The following is a 13,422-nucleotide window of genomic DNA, read 5'->3' as shown; positions in this document are numbered from 1 at the left end:
TTATAAAACAGAAAGAGCAAGTGATGATGTTTTACTGATAAAAGAAAGTGAATGAATAATCTTGCTTGCAAATGTTTTCATGTATTTCAGCCTCTTCTATAAATATATATATATATATATATATTCCATTTCTATAAAATACTTTTTAATGGAGCAAACAATATTTTCTACTAATGTAATTTTATTTTTCCGTTTCTCTTTCAAATTGCTATGTGAAGCTTTTCATTTCGGTTTCTGAAGATGTTGTCAAGAAGGAATCAACACAAACTGCAATAAAACTGCTCATGAATCAGCACCTAAAAAATGTTAATTCAGCATAAACTTTAAAAAATGTGCAAAGTAAAATTCTGCTGACCTATGTAATGAATATATAAAGCCGATAAATCATTCTATAATCCATATTAAATTATTCCTAAAATTATAACAACAAAATAACAAACCAAAATGTAACAGTAACAATGTGATATAGTTGCTTTATTGTAAATTTTGGAATGTCATTAAAAGGAATTGTTCTAGTAAATTAAAATCTTAAATGCAATATGTTATAAATAAACATCAGAATATGAATATACAGGAAAACATTGTGCATGTCAGATGGACAGCTGGATTTTTGTAAGATCTTTCTTCCAAATAACATACAGGACTAAGTATAAATATGCAACAATAAGTAGAGGTACATCATTCATGCTAGATCACTTCTTTTTAGCATCTTTCTTTTGATGTTTGGCTTTCCTTTTTTCTTCTCTTCTTCTATTTCGCTCTTTTAGACTTTGATATAACTTGTAACCGAAGAAACCTGTAAGAAAATGAAAGCTGATTGAGAGTAATATAAAATTCTAACATTCACAACAAGTTATCACTTTATTTTCTTGAAGACATTATAGAAAATTAAAATCTACCTCATTATAATAAAGAAGTAACAATGATTATGACATTAAACTAGTGCTTCCATACCATTTTCACTTCACATTATTACAGATTTTCAAAAAGAAGAGATAATGCTAGTATTATAAATTTGTATTTATATTTAAATGATAACACTTCTCAACCAATGAACATGAAACCTAATGAATTAAAGTTGAATAGGTTTTCATTGACTATATTTTAAGATCAGGATAACCTAATCAGGATTGGGTTTCATTGATTTTTTAAGCATTACAATATAAAAGTAGCCATTAATGATCTTTTCTTTTCTGCAAGATTTACAATGTTCAAATTCTGCAAGACTTCAGAAATTTAGACACTACTAATCTGGACAACATGCTGTCAGTACACCCTATTTTAGATTATGGATCAAGATGAATCTATGCAGCTATGATCAGATTTGAGAATAAAATTTAAAAGTTGAGTAACCAGTTCTTTATATATTTGACAAAACAAGTACACATTAAGAATTTATACAAAAATAATTATTTTTCTGTTTTATAACTGTTGTATACATATTAAAATTTTAATCAATTCTTGGAAATAAATCCTTTTCATAAATGAAGATCTAGATTGAATGATGTAGTTATTGTGCCAAAAGTATTTATATTTACACTAAATCTGATGCATAAATACAGTTAATCTGTGATCGGTTAATTTTAGGTTCTTACGTAACATGGAAGGATCTCGAATTTGGGAGAATAGATAAGGGGAATTTAAGGGAACAGCATCAAATCTAGAATGGCTAATTTTGAGGTAGCCAATTATTCTTAAAGCACCCATCGTATTTTGTTATATCTTAGATGTTTACACCCAAGCAAATACACACAACATCATAAATTTTAAGGTTTTCATATATTCCAAGTAAAGAGCAAAATTTCCTGATTGAAGTAATTTATGGGTACTTATGGAAAATCCAGTCAACCACAAGAGACAGTGCCAATCTTGCCAACCCCAAAAAACCCATTTACTAAATACAAGAAAAAGCATTTTATTCTTATTTTTCTTTCAAATTTATTACATTATCACTTTCTTATATTTAATTTTTCATTAAAAATTTATATTATTTTTTATTTATTATTGCTTCTCAGTTTTTAAATATTGAGCCATTTCGTGGTCATTAACATATTTTTTTTAGGCCAGTAAGCTTCCATAACTTTGGAAATATTCAACAGCATGCTCTTCTGTAGTAAGCAGGTCCCAAATTTTATTAATTTTTTTCCAAAAATGTGTGATAGAGGGAGAAAAAAAGAAGTCTTTATTCAAGAATAATAACTAATATACTAAGTAATCAAGGTTACATCAAACTCAGCGTGTTTGAAGAAGACTTTTCCATTTTTGGCAAAAAATTTCGTTGTTTGGCGTCCTCTCTTTAATAGGCAAAAATGGTCGATGGGGTTTTCCGTAAATACCAATTTATGAAGAAATAATTCCAAATGAATGTGATATAACTGTGGGAACATGAACCACCAATTTCATTGCAATGACTGTTCCCAAATCATCAATAAATTAATGGATGGTGAAATCTGATGTATAGACATAATTTCAGAAAATATCTGCATTCTGGCTTCAGGTCACATTTTAATTTCACAAGGTTATAATTCAAATATAATCTTTCTTTGTGCAGAATACTTCTTCTTGAAATAACTGATACCTGTTAGTTCATATCTTGGCAAATCCCAAAACATGAAAATCCATTTCAGAAACAAAGAGGGGGCAAAAATTATAATTAGATGAAAAAACATGATTGCACTGAAAAAGAAAAACTAAACTGGTGATGCCCTACACCAACGAAATACGGCAAACACAAAAAGTGCCAATGGAAAATAACTGGAACATTTCTCAACTGATAGAAAAATGCAGAAAAATATTAAATGAAGATGATATAACTAAAGCATTACAATAATAATGCTTCCATTAGTCAACCATTAACTGATGGCAAAATCTGTCGTAAATTTTAAATCCAAAAAATATCACCACTGATAGTGAAGAAAGTGATAAAGAGGTTACTGAGAATGAAATTTCAATTGTTCGATACTCAACACGGCAATTGCAGGATTTCAACAACAGAATTTTGTAACTGATCAAGAAAATATGTCTCTATAAAGTTACAGAGAAATAACTGCAAAAAATGAAACTGCTTAAATAACTTATGTTGTAAGAAATGTTTAACAAACCAAAATAAATATCAACATTGAGTTTAATACACCAAAATAAGTATTAACATAACAAAATAAATATTAACACACTTTTTACTGCAAATTGTGGTTCCATTAACCCTTCAAATGGTCCAGGGTTTTGTTCCAAAACTCTGAATTTCCTAAACAGGCCAGGAGTAAATGGTACTTTAATTACAATTCCAAAATGATCCTCCTACTTTGTACTTTGATTCCTTTTCTTCTAATATTTACATTACCTTGTAGAGACACTAGGTTAACTGGAAAAGCTGGAGAGATGAAAAATTAGCAACCGCCTTCACCGGGAATCGAACCACGGACCTCTGAAATACCCGCCCAGCGTGCAGAACCACTACACCACGCTACGAAAGCGGGAGAAATACCTTGCATACTCCCCCTTTTAAAGGGCAAGTGGGGTTTTTAGGAGACCCAATCGCCAAATCCTGAATGTGGAGAATCCTCATCCAACACGCTTTTCGTTTGGATGCCACTGTAGAGACATTAGGATTTTTGGAAGCCGGAGAGATGAAAAATTAGCAATCGCCTTCGCCGGGAATCGAACCACGGATCTCTGAAATACTGGCCCAGCGTGCAGAACCATTACACTATGAAGGCGGGAGAAATACCTTGGATACTCCCCCCTTTTAAAGAACGAAGAGTGACTGGGACTTTTAGGGGACCCAATCACCAAATCCTGGGTGAGGAGAATCATCATCCAACACCTTTTTAGTTCGGGTGCCACTGTAGAAACATTAGGTTAACTGGAAAAGCTGGAGAGATAAAAAATCAGCAACCGCCTTCGCCGAGAATCGAACTACAGACCTCTGAAATACCGGCTCAGCATGCAAAACCACTACAACACGAAGGCACGATAGGAAAGCGGTAGAAATACCTTATAACCTAACTCTTTGGAAACATTTCAAGATGCATATCTGTTTACTTAACTGTATCACAACAAATATTTTTAAACATATTCATATGGCTTAACTGCTTGGAGGTTTAAGGTAATTAAATGCTTATTATTTTGCAAACAACTACTTAATGTTTTTAATTTTAAACCTGATATTTCCACATATAAGCTGAGCAGCTTACATACGGATCTCACAAAAAACACGGGTACTTTTCCATTACTCAAGTACAAGAAATAAATTGCTAAATATCACACTTTTTTACTTCTTTAGTTTACATTCCTTAAGTTTATGAAAAAACTTAATTTTAAATGAGATGAGATACTGTTTATGAAAATGAATTGTTTCATTTTCGAAACTGTTCATAATGCTGGTTTGTTACACTGCTTCCAAAATGAAAAATCTGATGTTGGTGAAATATGCACCTGTATTTCTTCATACACAACTTATTTTTTATTTACAAAGAAATGCCTACATTGTTGTTAGCATTTTCAACTAATGTGATCATTTGTAGTTTGAAATTTGTCATTAAAGAATTTCTCTTCCCACTCATCTTTCTGACAAAAAATAAAATAGCACAGAAAATCAGACTAGTACAAAAATCACAGATCATATATAAGACAACAAATGAATGGAATAAATATGCTAGCTTAAGTTACCAGAGTTAAAACTATTATCGTTTGCATTTTACATTATAGTGATTTGATTGGAAAATATTAGACCCATTTTGCCTGCCACACAATACTGTCACCCTCATAGTGACATAATTGAATTTTACAAGAATTCTCCTTCCCTTTCAGCTTAAATACGGGTCTTAAATTTTGGATTTTTTTTTTGCGAACAGAAAAAACACACTCTGGGTTCATATTTGGAAACATACAGTAATTTCTTTAAGTCACCTAATTAAACTGAAATTAACGATCTAAAATCTGGGAATTTTCATGATCGTAAAAGTCCTCTCACTTCCAGATCTCGTTCATATGACTTTTCACTACATTAAAATGTAAAAAGACTCCAGAGTAATTTAGCAATGCATAAATAAAAATCTTAAATTGCTATTGCATAAGGTATGAAGCGATTGATAATTTTAAGAGAATATACAAAAAGCACAAAAATTAACATGATAATTCAGATATTTTTATGCATAAAATATTTAATAAGTAAATAATAGCCACTACCAGATAATACATACACATACTAAAGGTACACTTTTCTGATGAAATTAATAAAAGCAAAATATAGTGCTCCTTTTATAACTCAGCTCAATACACTGAGATTTTAAATATTATACAGGTATTACATAAAATTGTTGTTGTTACTAATGCTCACTTGTCTGACCTATAGTCAGCCCAACCCCACAGAATTCCTCGTGGCAAGGAGCGCAAGATTATGCTTGTCATTGGCAACAGCCTTGAGCACCTTGCAGGTACAGTGCGATTTAGTTCAGGTTTAGTCTATATTTCAGTGTGCCCCTTGATTTATCGCTAAGTTGTTTAATTTATGGTAACCTGAGTAGTTGAATGTTAGGGAAACCCTATTATAACGTGATTGGTTGCATCATTTTGGTAAATTTGACAGATGGAAAAATATTTGTTAGGCCTTACCGTATTTATGCGAATCTAATGCGCATCCCCATTTTAAAACTTTAAATAATAAAAAAATTGTTTATCGGCGAATGTAATGCGCATCAATGATATGAGGAATTTATTGAATCTTATTTTATACAACAATGGATTTGTATATAAACTATCAATTAATGGTATGATAATTTTATTTAAATTTAGATACCGTATTTTATACAACAATGGATTTATACATAAAGTAGCAGAACATAGAATTAACCTATTAGTGGGCTATCGTCATGTGAAACAATCATTGTTAATTAGCACTGCCATATATACGGTACCTATCGTAAAATATGAACATGAAATAAATCGTAACATTTCTATCTAGCTAACAGTTTCTACAATCAGTGATTAATAGTAAACGTCTTTATTCACTAATGTTTTCATCACTGGAATCCTCGCAGCTCTTTTCGTCAGAAGCAGATTCATTTCTTCTTTCCTCATCATCGTCATCGTCATCCTCGGCGTTCCAGAGCACGTCATCGTCACTGCCATTCAATGAATTTGAACAGCATTTCTTAAAAGATTTCACAATCACTGGTGCTTCGATGCTTTTCCAGGCAGCAGAAACCCAGTGTGCAACAATGTGCGGTGCAGCACGCTTAATTTTTCCTGTCGGGGTCAATACACGGTTTGGCTCACAAAACCATTTTTCATACTCTGCCTGAACGTACCCCTTAAAAGGTTTATTTATACTAACGTCCAGGGGTTGTAACACAGATGTAATCCCTCCAGGAATGATAACAAGATCACTGCCTAGGCTGTGCATCTTCTTTTTTACGTCGTCGGTGTGATGACCACGAAATGCGTCCAGACAAAGCATTGATGGTGGATTAGAGAGCCCACCGGGACGACGTTTGCATACATTTCGGAGCCAATCAAGCATTAATGATTCCGTCATCCACCCTTTCTCTTGGTTTCGAATCAGGACATCATATGGGAACAGCTTTTCATTCTTAGGGGTTTTAGGGCATGTTTTCCGTTTGAAGATTAAGAAAGGGAGAAATTTGCACCCATCTACTGTTATTGCCAGCATCACTGTTACGCGTTGTTTTTCACATCCCGAAGTTTTGATGATAACTTCCTTAGTCCCCTTATCCGTAATGGTGTAGTTACGAAGCATATCAAACCAAATTGCCGTCTCGTCAGCGTTGCCAATTTACCCCATTGAAAAATTCTTTTCCTTCCGAAGTGTGATGACATACCGCTGAAATGTTAGTAGTTTTCCCTCAAAATCTGCAGGAAGCTTTTGGCATATTGTTGTACGGCGTCTTAGAGATAAACCCATCCGCTTCATAAACCAATCCACCCATCCACGGCTAGCCTTAAACTCTTGTTTCGGTATTCCAAGAACTTCAGCCTCCTCTTTTGCTTTATTTCTTATGGTGTCACTAGTCACAGGTTGTCCATTCTTCCTCCTTTCACGTACAAATTCCAAAACTTTTTCTTCAATTTTAGGGTGTCTTCCTTTGCGAGGGCCAGTGAATTTCTTTCTACTAGCTTTAGTTGCAAACAGTGCCAATTTCTGTTGCCGCCACAAGCGAACATTGCTCTCAGCTACGTTGAACTCTCTCCCTGTCTCTCTATTGCCATTTTTTTTTCCAGCATAAAGAATTACTTTATGCTTGAAAGTAGCGTCATATGACATTCTTCTCTGTTTGCCCTCCATTTCGTGACTATGTACTCTGCAGTTTGTATCCTCTACGCAATAATGTGTCAACGATAAATGTAACAGTAAACGTAGTCGAGAAATTTGGTTGACGTCATCGGCGAACTTTGCACTCGAATCTAATGCGCACCCCAATTTTGAATACTACATTTGGCCAAAAACGATGCGCATTAGATTCGCGTAAATACGGTATTTATGTGTTGGATGTTGGTTGGGAAGTACTTTGGCTATATTGTGCTTTACACTGATGCGTGCTGGTGGTACAATTAACCTGAAGTTTCTGAACACTTTAGAATGACTAGGAAAGAAAACATTGATTGACTGGTGAGTAAATGAAGATTTAAATGGCTTCGTTCACCTCTTGGTAAACTGCGCAGTGAGATTTAAGGATTCTGAAACCGGAGCTCATATCAACATTACGGAAGGTACATGGGGTGTAATAAAAAGCAATTTTTGTCAGAAATGCTACTGACAGTACAGCAGTACAGAGGATATTTTTAAAATTTTTCTTTTGTGAATTAACGTGGCGATGGCAGTATACAGATTCTAGTTCAGATAATTTTAAATAGTTTTTTGGATGCTGTTACGGGATTCTGCATGTCTCACACAGCAAAGAAACAGAAATTTTTAAATAAGGTAAGCTGATATTTCTTTTGTATTGCACAGATTCCGTAACATGTACAGTCAAAAGTCGTTAATCCATACTCATCGGGACTTCGGCGATTCCGGATTATCGATTTTTTCGGATTATAGATCATCAGTTTAAATCTGGTAAGATGGCATGCATAAATTATAAATTAAAAATATGAAACTGTAATTTATGAAATAAAGAACAATTATTATCTAAAGGGTATCTAAATTTACAAAAAAAAAAAAAAAAGCTTAATATTTGTTTGTTTACTTTATTAAACATTTTTTTCAATGTAAGTTGTTTAAGTTGCTTCCTTTAATGTGATAATACTTTCTCTATAATTATATAAACAGACATAATTTCTTGTTCAGTTACAAAGTTCCACTGTTGAAGTCCTATAATTGCTGTGTCGAGAATACCGACTAATTTGTCAATCGAAATTTTTTCGTTTTCAATAACCTCTGTGTCACTTTCTTCACTATCGGAAGCGAATTATAATGACGAGGAATTTGATTTAAATCATATCAAAGACGGAGTACATCGAGATGAAATACTACATTTAGTAAGGAATTATAAGCCAAATAAAATAAAAACATCTGCCATGAAGATAAGGATAGTGCTGACAGATTAACTTCCAATTCATTGCGCTTCATTTAAAATCTGTATTTTAAATGTTACAGTGTGTTTTATTTTGATATGTTAATGTTACTACTAGTTAATAGTAAAAATATAATTAAGGGTGCCCCTTGGCAAAAATTGGTGAACAGCTAGCAAGGCACAATTTCAAGATGGCCTCTACAAAAAACGTAAATAACAAGCCAAAGAATTACACAAACTCGCTGTCCATGTACACATCCATCTATTTTCTCATAAAACTCAAAGGAGCACCCAATTCTACACTAGAGCCAAACAAAAAAATACATAGTCTCAATAAACTACATTTCAAATTAAACAATGATATAACGTAAAAAAGGAAATACATCTTATCGCATCTATGCATTACACAAAAGAAATATCCATTTACCTTATTTACAAATTTCTACGTCTTCAGTCTGTGGCACACAAAATTCCTTAATAGCATCTAAAACCTTTCCTCAAACCATGTTCCCTTTCTAATGGCAAGCTTTATATGGTGAGCATTTGAACCTTTCTTGCGACAAAGCCATCTGAAGGATTTTTACATTCAACCATATGCATTTTCTTCATACAAACAGGACATTAATTCCATTGAAATACATCCAACAAAGTTTCTTTTCTTCTGTCCTCAACCACTTTAAATAAAAAAAATCACCTTCCGCTTCTCGTTCTATACCACCAAATACCCAGTTTACCACCGGCAGCCATTTTACGATGCAAAGCACACAATACGCATAATCTTACACTCACTGCATAATCTTACACTCACTTCCTATCTTACACTCACTGCAGAAATAAGCCCTTACAAATATTTTCCCCATCAGTCAAATTCACCACAATCATGTCATAATAAGGTTTCCATAACATTCAACTACTCAGGTGACCATAAATGAAACAATAACTTGGCTATAATCCAAGGAGAAACCTAAAATTCAGGCTAACACAATTATTTTACACAATTCTTTAAATAAAGATATTGCTGCCAGCAGATTTCTTTATGTATCATTCAAAAGAAAAGCAGTTGTTTTTTAATGTTTAATTCATATATCTACTTCAACTTGCTATAACGTAAATGTTGACAGATTAGAATTATGACTCGCATTATAATGAAACTGTCTAACTGTATTTTAAACAGAAAGGTGGAAATGGCAAGACAGAGAGAGGCAATGATGTTTTCACATATAAGAAACTTTTCATTAACACTATACATTAAAACATAGTATTAGCTACAAAGGAATGTACTGTTACAATAATTTATCAAAAGATGTTTGGCTCTAGTAATCAAGATATGCAATAAAACATAATATGAACATAGACACATGAGAAATATTCTGGCGCCAAGAAAACTGGTACCTAGACACATCACAGAAAAAAAAGTCCTCCCTTACTTCCTGTTATGTTTATATAAAAATTCTTCACCAGCTGCCTGGCTACATAACTTTTTAAACATATATTAGAGTAGGATTAGCTGTCAATAATTCAATAAAATGTAATCTCTCTTCTCTTACTTTAATGCTAGGCATGATTAAACATACCTCATTTTTATGACAAAAATTCTGTTTAGAAATGCTTTTAAAATAATTTCATAAGAACATGGTCACATAATAATTAAGCATATTTAAATACATATATAATAGAATTTTTATTTCCATATCCATATGGACCAAAAATTTTTATATTACAGTATTTAGTAATTATGCTTTTTTTTTTTTTTTTACTAATATTAAGTTAAATACATAAAAAATATTTTTGAAATTCACCATTAAATGAAAATGCATCTAATTATTTTCTAATTGATAATACTGCATTTCCAGTCTTTTATTTCTAATTTAGCAGAGTGGAACAGATCTCTATAAAAGTTTCGGAGAATATCGGTTACGGGTAGAGTAGACTTTAAGGTACCCCTTGTATTATAGCGAAGTTGTTTGATTTATCGCCAAAGTGTTGTTTCATTTATGGTAGCCTGAGTAGTTGAATGTTATGGAAACCCTATTGTGACATAATCGGATGCATGATTCTGAGAAATTTTGAATCATGGGATGTTTTGTAAGCGTTTTGGTGGTGTGTGTTGGTTTGATTCTTTAGACGGTAGAATGGTCGAATGTAGTAAGATTAATTTGAAGTTTCTGTACAATTTGGAACGAAAGGGGAAAAGAGCTTTAATTGACTGGTGTGTAAATGAAGGTTTACTTAGTAGCCATTGTAAGTGTCCTGTATGTAGGAAGGATATGCATCTAGTTGATGGATTTGAATGGGTTTGTAAATTCAGATATCATGGTAAGTGAATATTTGCTTTCGGTAGTGCTTAAATGCCTAACATGCTTTTCCTTTTTTATGTTATCTTATTGTTTGGTTTAAAATGTATTTTATTGAGATTATTTATTTTTGGTTTGCCTATATTGTAGAATTTGGTGCTCCTTTGACTTTTTAAGTGAAAATATATCGATGTGTACATGGACAAAGTAAAATGGAGTGTGCAATGCAAGTTTGTGCAATTCTAGGATTTTTTTTTTTAAGTGAACATATCCTATTTTATTTACACAAAATATTCTCCTATTTGTACAAACATTGACATTTGACATTGTTAACATAAATTAGATGTTTCGAAATCAAATGCTGGCAAAACTAGGGGGAAGAAATACATGAGGAGGAGAAATATGCGAGTACATACAGGATTGACATTTTAAAATACTCAGGTTTTTCATAAGAAATTAATTTCGATATACTGCGGATTTAACTCTAGTCCCATCATTTGCATTATAATAAGACATCACTGAAATGTATACCTTAAGAGAATGACAAAAGCAGTGTGCAATGACAGTACTTGATTCAATATGTCCAACTTCATGCCATTAAAAACAAAAAGCTTAGGCTTTTCAAAATGGAGAATGTTTTACATTATATATAAATTATTACTAAAGATCATGTTTTCAATAGAGAACATACCTTACAGAGTATACATATAAATTAAATTTTCTACAGTCAACTCTTACAATATCAACTAAGTAATTTTAATAAGGATATATTTATTTAAAAAGTCCATTAAATGTTAAATCAGTTATTAGCCAACAGATATGATGGCAATCATTATATGATTCAGAATCAAGAAGGAGATATCTATATACTACAACTTTTTAAGCATACTTTTTTAAGCCAAATAATGAAAATGTTATTACAATATAAATGGTAAATTTACTAGAATTTTGTTCATGAAAAAATAAAGTTTATAAATATATATCTAAACACTGTATATATATATATATGTATGGAAATGCAAATACTTAACCAATATGACATATTTTAGCATAAAATACGTTTCCACACTAAAGAGTACTAAGGAATTTTGAAAATTCTTCACAGTACATGCCAGTCAAATTGAACATATACTTCTCTATATCAATGGAATATTCATTTTATACTGACATTTTTAAATCAGTCTACACTATATAACCAATAATTCAAATAAAAGGAAATCGTTAACTGACACGGAATAAGCGTTTTAAGATGAGTTTCCAGACAATACAAAACACATAAATGAAACTCTTACCCATCAAACTGCTAACGATAACAGCTGGAAGAATGAACACCCAGTTGCTGAAGCCGTGTTCAATTGGACCAGCAGGTCCCGTTCCAGTGAGATCAACCATTTTGAAAAAAATAATATGTACGTTTACAAACGTAAAAATTAGAAGTTGTCGAAAGATTTGCCACGGTTTGTTGACAGCTCAGCCATCGCATAACCTCTAACACTGCCAACGGAGAATCAGAAACTTTTAAAATTTCTTCATTCCTCTTCCTGCTAATGCGAGTCTCTAACTTGGATCTTCGATATTTACATTACTTTGCGTAGAATTAAAAATGTACTATCATCCAACTCATTTTCTAATAATAAAAAAATCATGTGCAGGAATATCTCCTTATCGTAATGAGACTCCTTTCATTACTATCAGGAAGAAATAAAGGTGGAATATGAGTGTAGGATTGAGGGCAGCTAAATAATTCGAATGTATGTTATCGGGGAGAAAATATGAGTGATAAAGAATCTTCTGCATTGTGTGGAGAGTTTTTTTTTTCTGTATTTGATGAACTTAAGCATTTTTTAAGGAGCAATGTGATGGGAAAAAAATAGGACTGGATCACTTGGGAGAAGTTCGCAGAACAGGCTTGATGGCGACAATTTGACAAAGGACAGGACATTTTTATGGCAGCGGAAGTAAATATCGTCTAAAGAATAGCAGCTAAGAAGAAGAAGAATATATAGGGAAAAGGATGGGGGAGTTAAGAAGAGTTTGTTTGGAGGGGGAATTAATTGCTAATTTGATTCTATTATCTAACTGTTGGAGACGGCGGCTGCAGACAGACGATTACGTAACGGCTGTGCGAAGTCGACAGAAGGAGGGTCGCATTTGATTGGATTATTTTTTATTATTCTTATTTTTTTCTTTAACTGCGAACTAAGCGGGGAAATTCCCTTTTCACTCAGTTATATGTATGCACTTGATAGAGTAATGTAACGTTTTCAGCTTGTGTGAGATATCCATATTAAATCTTTACATTAATAATCCCTGCTGTGATTACTTAAAATGTAATCTGCACGTTGTAGCCCTGAGAGTTGCAACACTAACTAAATTAGTATTAAAAATCAAGTAATGTGCATTTATGACAAAAACGTAGAACAATTACTTTTAGATCCAATTTTATTTATGTATGTATTATGTTACGAAGAACACAGAAAATATATAAATCAAATATATTTAAAACAGTTCGTTCAGTTGCGGGCCTGCCTCTACCCGAGGCTGGGTGCATTATGAATAAAGACAAAAAAATTCTTAATAAATCATTCTTTATTTCC

At 32.5% G+C, this 13,422-nt stretch overlaps 1 protein-coding gene across 1 annotated transcript; it reads right to left on the bottom strand.

Moving 5' to 3' along the window:
• Positions 1-447: 447 nt before the first annotated feature.
• Positions 448-12,326, bottom strand: LOC146993698 (uncharacterized). Its single transcript, XM_085806616.1, has 2 exons — positions 12,118-12,326; positions 448-796 (listed from the first exon to the last, which is right to left on the bottom strand). Exons 1-2 carry the CDS (start codon positions 12,215-12,217, stop codon positions 693-695), a joined length of 204 nt encoding a protein of 67 aa, XP_085662742.1. The 5' UTR covers positions 12,218-12,326; the 3' UTR covers positions 448-692.
• Between the last annotated feature and the right edge of the window lie 1,096 nt (positions 12,327-13,422).

This window comes from Stegodyphus dumicola, chromosome 12 (assembly GCF_044657685.1).
Source record: "Stegodyphus dumicola isolate Sdum_Otavi_A_Nest chromosome 12, ASM4465768v1".
Lineage (NCBI taxonomy): Eukaryota > Metazoa > Arthropoda > Arachnida > Araneae > Eresidae > Stegodyphus > Stegodyphus dumicola.
Note: the sequence above shows the minus strand (reverse complement) of the source record. Positions and strands in the feature narration are given on the sequence as shown.

What these genes read in the sequence shown, in the direction of transcription:
- LOC146993698 (XM_085806616.1), bottom strand. Translation starts at nt 12,217, where the DNA reads ATGGTTGATCTCACTGGAACGGGACCTGCTGGTCCAATTGAACACGGC. An exon ending in TATCGTTAGCAGTTTGATGG is followed by an intron (nt 797 to 12,117) that starts GTAAGAGTTTCA and finishes ATTTTCTTACAG; the next exon opens with GTTTCTTCGGTTACAAGTTA.